Genomic DNA, 12,348 nt, shown 5'->3' on the forward strand with positions numbered 1-12,348 from the left:
CTTCCTTACCAGCTGTCATCATTGACAGAAGAGTACAGGAGATCAGCCGCTGCTCCCTGGACTCCTACCTCAGAATTGGTTGCTGCAGTACTACTCAAGAGAAAGCTCCAGTTTTCTGCCATGTAACACTGTATCACAACCTGCCTCCAAACATGACCTGCATTCTTCATCATTCAAATATAAGGCTAATGTACCACAGCAGAAGATCTAAGGATACCTTACACTTAATAGTCTGCTCATCCCCTTAGTAATTCCCCTCCATACCCAAGCATATAACCTATTTGCCCGTTGCAGATGATGCAACAGACGATACCACTCCAAATAAGATATCCTGCCTGTCAGGCTACTGTGAACCAACTTTCTTTGACAAAATCTGGTTTTCTGTAGCTTCTGTTGCTGCTAGGAAAGTGAATAAAAATGTCTGGACATAATTTGCTGCTAACACAATACAGAAAGCTTGTGAGACTGGACTTCATCAACAACCTCATACTTCTCAGCAGCTCTCAAGATTGCTTGCTCTCAGATTCTACTTTTCCAGGACAGCCTCTTCTGGATGGAAAACATTCCGCCCTTCATGTATATATCACGATTCAATGTCAATATCCTCCTCTTTGGGAAGAATCACTTGCTATCCTGCAGTGGTCTACTCAATGCCCTGTTTTCTCTCTGTGCCACATTTTCTGTACCCATTAGTACAAAGTCTAAGGACTTTGTACAGGTACATGGACCTCCCCAGTGCAGCAGTGAGATACCAAGAAAACTGTCCATGTTCCTGAGCATTCTTACACAGAGCTCTGCAAGACTGACCTACTTAAAACCAGACTCCATGTTCATGGCTGATCACTAAAACCACCCTTATTCATCCCCATTTATGAACAGGAGAAAAATTTGACTATTTGACTAAGAGAACCTACCTTGCTAAGTGAACTGAGTCTTCTTCACGATCTTCAGAAAAAGCCCCTATCCTTTTGGAATCAGTTCTCATTCTCACAATCATACTGGGGAATTCACAGGTAGACACCTACCTATTTGTTCAGTCACTCTATAATAACTTTGCCTCACCACTTCTCCATCATGGTAAGTTCATTTGTTTATATATATAAACATATATACTATGCTACAGGGGGGCAAAATATGGTTAGTTTTGTGTTGTTTAGACATCTGGTTAATATTTCCCCTGAAAAAGTAGCTTACCCACTGAAAGTGACTCTTAACTTAGTGTTCATAGCCTTGATGAATTAGCCATACAAGCTGATAGCAACCCTGGCTTTTCACCAGGCTTTCTGATGACTTCCACTTTAACTAGGAAAATGAGGAAATTCAGGTGCTAACAATGTCTTTTACGGTTATAATCATTCTGGTTAGACTCTTCCTCCATATGATTCCAATGTGTGCCCAGTAAGTTGAGTTTGAGAAATATTAACTATTTTTTCTTGAAGTCTCACACTTCTTACATGAACACTTCCCTTCCACCCACCTGGACAAACCTATTCTATTACCACAGCTATTTGTGTCACCATCCAGCAGCTACTAACAAGTCTTCACCAGGACCCAGAAAGAAGACTACTACGCTGAATCCATAACTGAGAATGGGCCACTAGAACTCAAGCTGCACTAACAGCCTCATTACAAAGACTCCCTTTTTACAGCACTAGCAAAGTCACTTTGAACTTCATTTCTAAATTTAGACAGCACTAAATCATCACAGAGGCATCTAAAAATGATGCTGTATTAGAGCAACTCTATATTCACCTACAGTGAGTGACTCAACTAGATAACCAGCAAATAAATGTTTATGGATGTTGTTTGGAATCACCCACAGAACAGAGGTGGACTATTATCAGAGGGAAGAAAAAGAAAAAAAGGCAAAGGAAAAAAAAAGAAAAAAAGAAAAAAACATTAACTACAGGAAATAATTAAATTTCTCCTTTCCTCTTCCCTTCCTTCACAAAACTCTCTAGCTCTCTGAAACAACATGGAATCAAGGGATATAACACTATCCTATTTGCACAGCAGATATAAGGTTAAGGCTGGGTATACAAGTGCCTTGCAGCTCATAATTACATAAGACCTTCAGATCTTCAATACCAGCACTTCAAGCACACCCTCAGCATGTGCGTATGTGAAGAAAACACATCTCAAAAATTGCCAGTTAGTGATAAATATCTTTAATATCAGTGTTCACTAGAATGAGATAGAACAACAGACATGGATATTACCATCAGAAGTGCATTTCATTCTTACAATCACAGTGATTTTAAAGTTGTACCTACCAAAAGAAAAACTTTGCTGTCAGGCTTGACTTTGTGTTTCTCCATGTATTTTATGAGGCTACTATTGGCATATCTGAAAAATACAGTTAAACAAAGACATTTCTGAAATAATACAGCATTAAGAATATGGATTGTACCAAATGTACAAATTGTACAAATGTACAAATTTACCAAATTGTACCAAATGATCACAAAAACATTTACTGGTCTTTAATAAATGAGCTGTGAGAAGAACTGCTATCAGAAAACATGTCAGATATTTATCAAGCAGTTGCACACAAAGCGTGCTTTTCACAACAGGAATAACTGTGTACAGATTATTTCCATGGAACATGCAACTTCTATGGCATACAGATAAACTGTTGACATGGGCATACGACAGAGAAACTGAAGCTGAAGTTTATACTCTAGTTTTCTAAAGCATTTCCGATACAGAAAGTGTACAGCAGTTTGTAACAGTGCAAATCTGAACAATATTGTTTCCAACTGCAATCTGGCAAAGCAGTTGTTTACCATTCTCTCTCCTTGACCCCAACCTGCAGCAAACCACACAGCCTTTGTAGTTCCAAGCTCAAAAATGCCTCAGATACATATGACCTGTGTTTTGTCTTTAATCCACAAATCCAGAAATCATCTACAGTCATCTTCAAAAGAAAAGCTTTGTGCACAGATAAGCTTCACATATTGTCTAAAGCCAGTATAATGAATCCATGGCAGAGCTGGAAACAGAATCCAAAACTCCTGAATCCATGTCCTCAGAGTCTGCTCCTTGCACCCTCTGATCTATTACCATCACTTGAATAATTTAGCCAAAGCACCAGCGAACACTAAAAGTGTAAAATTCTTTGTAAAGTGCAAAAGGCTTTGCATCATAAACTACTGAACACATTATTCTCTCTAGAAGTTTCTGTCCACTGCTTTATTCTCCACAGTAAAAAAAGCTGGTAAAAAGTACCGGGGAGCTGTTTCCCTATCTTTTCTCACACAAAAAGAATGAAGTTATCCTTACCAGCTAATAGAAGTGGTTTAAACAAGCTCATTTGTCTATGCCTGCCATAGATTAAATGGCACTTAGGAAAACCCCCTTCTACAGAAATGAGGAGGCCACTCAGCTGATGCTTTTAACAAGCAGCTGAAGGAAAGAACACCATTCAAGCAAAATGGCTAATTCAAATAGGACAGCAGTCACAGCTTTAGAACCCAAAAACTACAAAACTGCCCCCTCCCCCTCAGAGGGTAGGAGCCAATTTCTGCCCATCTTCTGCTGCATTCACTGAACTGTTGTTGAATGATCATCACTTACGTTGTTCTCCTAAAATCTTTCTGAAGAGTTGGGTATTCTGGCATCTTCCTTATGTCTTCCCAATCTTTATCTTTGGTGGGGGGAAAAGAAGAAGCATTTACAATTTTGAAAGTGTAAACAAGAAGGAATAACTACAGCAGTTGTTTGACTCTGTTGGCCAGTACTACTGTTCCACAATTGCCAGCATTTCCAAATCCATCAAACTGACAGCTTCTTCATACCTATACAAACAACTAGTCATCTCCTTTAGTAAAAAAATCCACTCTGTAGCATTACATCTGACACTTTAATGAAAATAAATTACCTGCAGGGAATCCCATTACACTGAAAATGCGATCTAGCTGATCATGATGAAAAGGATTACTTGTTTTGATGTCCTCCTGACGACAGTGAAATATAGGTTCTGAAGTCAACAGTTCAGCAAATATGCAGCCAATTGCCCAAATATCTAAGGAAAAAGGAGAATAACTCATGCAAGTTTACTGTACTTCATCACTGTTTGTTTCATTTCTCAACATCTGTAACACAATAAGGTAAAATGCCGCTCAGTGTAATTACAGTACTTTAAAAATAATGCATCAATGTAATACATAAAAAAGGGTAAAATCTGGAGATAGAAGTTTTTCAGTCAAAATTAGAGTCTCCAAATTCTGTTTCAAGTTGTACACTGCCAGTGCAGTACTTTATTCACAGTTACAGCAGAAACCTACGCAGCTTAAAGGGCATTCAACTGACCATCAAAACCAAACTACAGATCCCCCATAAAGATACACTGAAATAAAAGTTCTGTCACATATTTCAGAACATTTCCAAACAGATAGTTGATAATCAAATAAGAACTAAAAAGGAAAAGACTAATGATTCATACATTTAGCCAAATAATGCAAGCTAGTTAAAATGGAGAAACAAGATCTTTATTTTAATCAAGAATAGAAGCATGATTGCCAAACTTGAAAAAAATTTAAAACAAAATCCTACTTGACAACTGACTCCCACTGAAATTGTCTCATCTACATGTCATGTACATACAGAAAATAACAGGGTGATATACTGATGTTTTAATGAAAGAAAATAACTTCTATTTCATCAATTTCTCATTAATATGCTTTACAAAATTAAATCGACTGTGGGCAAGAACATTAATGTCATTTACAGAAGACATTTCTAGATTACATGTATTCATTCTAGTTACTACTATCAACACCCATCTTAGTGTTCTGTATGACCCGAATGCTTTATTATGCATCTTAAAATGAAAGTGTGAATTTCTCAGTGAGAAGGTAAACAGCAGAAAAGAAATGGATTTGCTACATTGACAAATACATGTCTGGGATAACTCTGGAAAAAAGATCTTGAGAACAAATGAGTAATGAGCATAGACTGCTGAACACAAAAGCATGGAATTTGGTTTATCGGAGAAGACCAAGTCTCTCGTTAGTTGCAACTAATCTCAGACTCAAAACTCCATTTCCACCATGTTTCAGGTGTGGAGCTTGGTGTACCTCAATTTACAAGCCTTTCTCCCTACCTCCTTCACAGGAAAGTCTGATAACATTTTGTTCAGACTTTACAGTTTCAACACGGTATAACTTGCTCTGTGCATTACATCACTTTTCCAGGGTTTTATCTTCCTTTGATTTTCTTATTAGCCTTATCTGCATGAAAATAAGATATTTACTTCTTAAGATTTGATCTGCTCAAGCCGCTAATGCAGCATATTAATCACAATTCCTACCTGGGTAGTCAGAATAAATTATCAGCTCCAGAATGGAAATTACTTATTATTTGAAGAATAGCATCTTCATTTAACAGTATTTATTCAGTCATTTTCATAATAGATAGAAAATCCTTTGGGAGTTAGTTTATCTAGAGGCCAAATGAGTTGCAGACCTCTTGGTTTTCACTGCTTTCTGCAGTGCTCACTGTCCATCACATAGTGAGAGAGGGGCTGGGCCACTGCTTATTATTCTATTACTGCTCTATCCAGGCTGACCTTTTCAACAACCACAAAAATAAAACCTAGTATTCTTGTTGACAGTGAAGTGGAACTGCAAAATCTCCCTGTGTGACATGTCAAATGTCAAAACTCATTCCTTGTTCACCAGAAAACAGAACTACTGTGGCAACACATTCCCACTTCCTGGCTCTGTGATTTAATAACAGAGAATCCTTTGAGAATTCAGAAAGACTGACAATGTACCAACTGGATGTTAGATCTGAATAAACACTGGTAACGCCCAAGCTGGTGGTGTATTTTATTTAATTCTGATCAGTCATTATATTATCTAGTAGTTGATAGTGCTGGGTTTCTTGCCAGATACGTTTTAGCTTCAAAGAACTAATCTAAAGTAACCCAGAATACTTAATATAGAAAAAACGAAACTAACATCTGTATGTGAAGACTGAACAGCTGGAAAAGGCCTTATAGCTGTGCAGCTCAAGCAGGTCAGGGTCTTCCCTTTCTGAATCTAACTTTTATGTAACCTGATCTTGAACACATCCTTGGCACATACTGAAACCATTCTCACAGTTAATTATTTTCTGTCATGTTTGGCTAGTCTTTTTTTTTTAAAAAAATTGAAATAACATTCATCATTTACAGTGATTATTTACCACGTGGCATTTTTCTAGCTGGAACACCTCATTAAAATCTGGCAAGTTTAAAAGCTTCATCAGTACAAGCAGTCCTAATAAGTATTTATCTCCTACATTGTTCATATTAGTTAACCAAATTCAAATATCAGCTCTAAGTATGGAAAAATTTGTCAATAACTAGCAACTTCCCTATACAGGGCCATTTCATATGTTTTCAGTTTATGGTGTCCATTCTTCCCCATCTTTGTTCGTTGTTCCCCCCTGCCCCCCCCCCCCGCCCCCAAAAAAAAACAAATTATTACATCTATTCCAAATAAAACATACTGTCCCTCAGAAGTGGGCATTTACATGGACAAGGCTTAAAATATGTAAGCAGTATTTTATGAGTACAGTGCATTATTAGTTTAGTGCATGTCATCTGTCTCTAGCACAACAGGAACTTCTTATAATGCTATATAACAGTTACTTTTTTAAAGCAACCATCAAAAATAAGGGGCAAAAATTATCCAACAATTGGGTCTCTGCTCCCCCCCTTTACTAATGATCAACTCACTGTTCCCGAGGCAAAGCTAGCCTACAGACAGTATCTACTTTAACTTGTTATGTTCCAGACCCATTGAAAACTGGGACATAAAGGTCCTACAAAGTTGCACTGAATACCGAATCTTTTTCCATTTGATGTCCTATGAGGATCCTAGTACATTTACTACAGTAACATAACACTTCCTGCAAGGATGGTCCTGTTTCCTACAGTCTCTTCTACTATCATCAGGTTTCAGGAATGATCAGTGGTAAAACGTTTTTACTTCAGTTTACACTGAACCTGAGTGCACACCAATCTTGCTCCCTGGCTCTTCAAAGAAGGGTGGGAGTGAACATCTTTGTAGCATACTCCCCTAGACTCCTCACCAAACAGCTTGCTCAGGTCCCATTCAAACCTATTCATCAGTGAAATATCTTTCTAGCATAACAACCTTTCTTAAGTACTACATAATTTTATAAAAGGATAAAACAGCCTTTTAAAGATGGTCACTTATGGCTGGTAAACACACTTTACATATATATGCCTGAGTACACAGATTATTAGAATATTTGTATGTCTGTCCATGTCCCAGTTTTCAAACCTGTGACTCTAGTAGCTCTATAGGTCAGCTACTAAAGCTGAGAAAAAGTCTGCATGTCTTGCTCTATTTCTATTTCCTGCTGTAGCCAAGAAGCATGTACAAAAGGATGTTGACATAGCTGTTTTAATGATAGGGCTGATTAAGCATAAAAATGCTCATGTATCCTTCCCTTTCTATGGAACAATAATCTCATTTCTGTATTTGTCCAGGATTTTTGGAAACATTAAGAATATTATGACCATTTAAGACAACAGGACAATTGAGCAATAGCCTTGATTCTCAAAATGACGCATCTTTTCCCATGCATTTTAACTAAAATGTTTCACTGAACACAGGACAGAGTCCAAGATGAAATACCTCATGATTCTTAACTATATCTAAGAAATATATGCATAAGCTTAGTCTCATATAATTCTGTAATAAAATTATGTTAAAGAAAGTTAAGTCAAGAATTGGAAAATGTCTGTTTATCTACAACTGACCAGAGGAATTCATCATTAGTGATGTTTGGTTTAGTAGCACCAGTACTTCAAACAACATGCTTTTTTTGTTTCATTTGAACCCCAAGTCTAGACTCTAGGAGACACCCAAATCTGGTAAAAGAAGTGAAGGAGCTGAGGGACCTCTTTATAAAAAATCTTGCATCATACACCGACCACAGCCACAGATTCTAAACTTACCCAGAATATTTACACACAGTGACCTAGGAGCACAGAGATACTATAGAAAAGAATTTATTTACTTTAAGACTGGCTTTAAATATCTCAGAATTAGAGAGAATAATATATATTTTAAGGGGAATTTCTCATTTGTTTGGTCCAATAAGGTGAACAGAACATACCCACTATATACCTGTTTCTATCACATACAGACACAAGGGAAAGATCTTCCCATTTGTACATTAAGGCCTCTTTTTGTGTATGCTTCACTTAAACGTCAGCAAAACAGTAACTAGCCTGTTAAATCTGACATTTTCTACTGAGAACTGAAAATGGGGTCAAACATTTACAGGTGACAGTTTTTTCAAAGGGAAGCAAAAAGTGGTGTCAGTGGGCTAAGGGTCAGAAATTTGCTATCACTCACTGGTAAGTTAGGCAATGTTTACCAATCTTTAACAGTATCTCAACAGAACTTGACTGAATAACAGAAGTCTATACTGTAAAGCCACAAAGATGACTGTTCAGCAGACAGAAATAATACCTCCCAGTAATGTGAAGGATACTCACAGCCAGCCAAACATGTATCTAAGAGCAGTATTTTATTTCAAGAGTGCCACGGTGCAGAGTCACGATAATTCAAAACTTTTAAAGGCAAAACTATATTCATTCAAATCAGTCATGAAAACTATTACCCCAGGTTTTTTTACCTGTTTGCCTCCATCCTAGCCTTTTAAACTAAGCTGCCCTCTTCTCATATTTGTAATACAAATTTAATTAATTTCAATTAATACAAATTCTGAGTTCATGGAAATAAACTGTAATTTTCTACAGGGCTTTAGTGGGCAAGGACTTCTTCATTCTCTCTAAACAGAGTTAATTTAGGTTGTCAAATGATTTATTTTCCTCACTTAAATTCCTATTCTTCAGTATATCACCATTAAACAAAGATCCTGGATCATATGATTTCAGTCTTCTGCTGCACATTATCTAGCTTGCAACATCACACTTGAATTACTGTGGCAAGCTTGACAATACAGCTACAATAGATTTAATACAGGGAATGGCAACAGGACCAGAGTCCCTAAGTAGTTCTCTCATGCAGCAAAAATGATTGCCAACAAAGAAACCCTGTTAAGGAACTTTAATATTTAATTTACAGAACTTCAGATCCAAAATTTTGGAAATTCTAGGTTTATGGTTCTCTACAACAGACACACAAGCAACCTTCCTCTATAGAAGCAACCTTGTATTTAACTTCTGCAACCTATGTACTCAAGGTGGGGAAAATGCAATCTTAACAACTGTACACAGAGCACAAGAATTCAACTTTAACCAACATCAGAAGCTCAAGAATTAAACTTTTACCAACATTATACTGAAAGGATTTGTAAGGATTTTCAGTGCTTGTCTTCCCAAATACTCCTCCCCTACCTGCTCCCAAATCCTACATACCACATTTTCACCAGCAATTCTTTAACTCTTCACTTGTGTCACTAAGACTAATACTTTATAAACCACAGATTAACTACATTAGCTAGCAGTAGAGCAGGCTAACATCCTTGACAGACAGCACAGAGTGATGGTTGCATGAATGCAGAACAGACTGATGGTTCCATCCTCTTTCTTCTCTCAGTTCTTCTTCCAGAAACTGGGGTGGGCTCCAGCCTCAGGTGATGTCGCTTTAGGGCAGGGAAATTAGGTCACTGGGACGAGCACTGAGTTCAGGCAAGGAAAGTGTGTCACAGCCTCATCTTCTCCCTAAGCCTAAATTATCAGATGCATTACAGATGGCCAAGGGCTATTATTTTTATGCCAATTCCTGTATCTTGAAAAGGCAGTACTTCTACTTTTGTTCCAGCAACAGCAGTGCTTATACCTCAGAGGGTCCAAGAGGTACTCTGGCAGGCTGCCAAAGCTTTTCAGGGAAACAAAAAGAGAAATGCTCCTTGAGTGACAACTCATCAAAAGCACAGGAATGCAATGGGTGACAGAAAAGGCAGCTTCATGGCCTTAGGGCTACTTCCCCCTACCAAGTATCAAGCAACTGCAACAAGTAAAGGAAGTATGAAAGCTTCTCATTGCAAAGGTCACAAGCTTCTTCTATCCTGCAAAGCATTAGGCATATCTAATACAGAAATTGTTACCATTTCCTCCTGTTATAATGAATGAAGAACAGTCAAGATGTGCGGCTGTGTGGTACAACAGTACTTACAAAGCTTTTCAGGGAACATCCACAGCTTTGTATTTGCAATTTATCATATGAAAAATGACTGGGAAAAAAAATTGAGTGATGGTAACGTCCAATCACAGGACTGGAAAGCCAGGAGCTCCCGATTCCCAACCATGGTGCTTTAGCATTAATTTCCCCCCTCCTCCACCATTTCTTTTCCCCATCTTTTTCCACCACTGCAGGTAAGTCTCCGATATCATATAATCTATTCGTACAAATATCATAGCACATTAGCAAATTGTTCCTATTTTCTGTGCTCTTCTGAACTGTAACAAATGAGAAGAGAGCAGTACATATTTTTTGAATGACAAATACTTTTTTCCTAATTAAATGCAGACTATTTTAACAAACCAGCTTTTCTATACACAGTGGAGCTCTTTGGAGGTTAGTAACTCCATACTAAATGAAGAGGGACAGTGAGTTTATAATCTGTTGTATGCTCTCACTTGGCTTCTGTCATTAACTATTACAACTTTTTACTAGGTCCAACATGTCAACACCTTCAGAGCTAACATAAGGTGAGCAAAAGGCCTGCTATCTGGCATACTGAGTTATAAAAAAGGAACATGTGTGAAGAGCACTTTCCTGGCCTGTTCCAATTCACAAGCCCTGACAGTATTTTCTGGGAGTTATTAAAGCTTTTGATACCTACCTTATTTCAGTCAACAGAGAGGAATGCATATGAAAGTAACCTGCCTCTTAGCACAGAGCAGCTTATTTGTCCTTCTAAACAGATTGCTGTACAGTATGCTAATTTCTGTTACTAAGGGGTTCAGCCTTACTGCTATTTCTAATAAAGCGCTGGCAATAACTCCAACATAAGAAACTCCATTGGACAAGCAATGAAATAAACTATTATGAAATGTAAATCTGCTGTCAGTCACAGCTATTGCCAAGAAGTCTACTTGCAAAGCAATCCCACCTGTCTTGAGAACAAGTCATACTACTCAATCAGAGCTGCAGTGTTGAGTTTCAGTTGATATTGCTGAAATAATTATGATTGAAGATCAAGCTGATAGACTAGCTAAAAAAAATTCCTCTGCACCAGAAGTATGCATCTTGTTATGATAGTAGATACTTGGTTTTCAGCCAAAGTCAACTTTTGTGAGTGAACTTTTCAGATATGGTAGTAAACAGAGCACTTGTTAGTGAGGATAAAATGTTTATGGAACAAGGTCTTACAACAGACAACCTGGATCTTTAAATGGCAACTTCAGGTTTCATTTAAAAAAATGAAACCGTCCTTTAGTCCACTGCTTTGTAAAGGAATCCTTAAAAAAAAACAAAACTGAGTCAAACATCTCTGAGCTGCGAGTTCAACTCCACAGCAAATCATTCATCTCATTCATGCTCATATACAAAAGAAACAACGTATATCACAAAGAATCACAATATATCCCAACTGACATGTACAGAATGGAATTGACTATGATGAGAAAGTAGGCAAAATGCATCTCCTAACCTTCTCTAAACGCTGAGTCGTGCTTTCTCATGTCATCATTCTTATTCCATTTCCACAATAGGATCCATTATTTGCTCTGGGCTATGACAGACACTGCAAGAACAACTCCTTCCTTACTACACTAAATCTTTGTTTTTCAGCTGAGTTCACAGCCTAGGTTGCTTGTGGAGGTTAGAGAATCAATCCTGCTTGCTGCAAAGCTCATCTGCCTGGTAAAGGGCAAAGTCACTGAGATACTAGGGAATGAAAAGCTTGCTCATACAAGAGGCCCTATGGTTATCAGGAGTTGGGAAGAACATGAAGTTGATACTCTGAGTGGAGCATAATTAGAAGGAAAAAGACAGGGAACAGACTATTACTGGCAGGTAGGGGATTTTGGCCCCCAGTTTTTGATGTACATGGAACTAAGCTATTAGTACAGAGGATATTCTGCCTTCCACGTATGTTTATGTTATTTTATTTTTCCTGCTCTAAAACAATCTGTATACAGTTAGGTCATAATCATCATCACACAATAGCAAATCTGCCAAAATACTGAATGAAAAGGCAAAAAGCACCTGATTCTTCCCTTTGTATGTTTTGCAAGGGCAGAGAACCACAAACATGTGAAAAAGTATTGGGTGACTACGGGCAGAAGTTTACAGGTTAACTTACAGAGTAACCTAAGTAGGACAATTAGTAGATTCTAGTTGTGACTAAAGA

General features: G+C 37.7%; 1 protein-coding gene across 2 annotated transcripts in view; it reads right to left on the bottom strand.

Moving 5' to 3' along the window:
- The window catches only part of CDK19 (cyclin dependent kinase 19), a 128,757-nt gene that overhangs the window by 12,509 nt on the left and 103,900 nt on the right, over window positions 1-12,348 (bottom strand). For both annotated transcript variants that reach the window (XM_057413225.1, XM_057413226.1), the window contains exons 7-9: window positions 3,881-4,024; window positions 3,577-3,646; window positions 2,274-2,346 (exon numbers count right to left, since the gene is read on the bottom strand). In XM_057413225.1, coding sequence (XP_057269208.1) covers window positions 2,274-2,346; window positions 3,577-3,646; window positions 3,881-4,024 — 287 coding nt within the window. The remainder of the gene's footprint in view (window positions 1-2,273; window positions 2,347-3,576; window positions 3,647-3,880; window positions 4,025-12,348) is intronic.

The sequence above is a fragment of the Pezoporus wallicus genome, unplaced genomic scaffold (genome assembly GCF_028554395.1).
Source record: "Pezoporus wallicus isolate ANWC-B61680 ecotype Strahan unplaced genomic scaffold, APGP_CSIRO_Pwel_v1 contig_7505, whole genome shotgun sequence".
Classification (NCBI taxonomy): Eukaryota; Metazoa; Chordata; class Aves; order Psittaciformes; family Psittacidae; genus Pezoporus; species Pezoporus wallicus.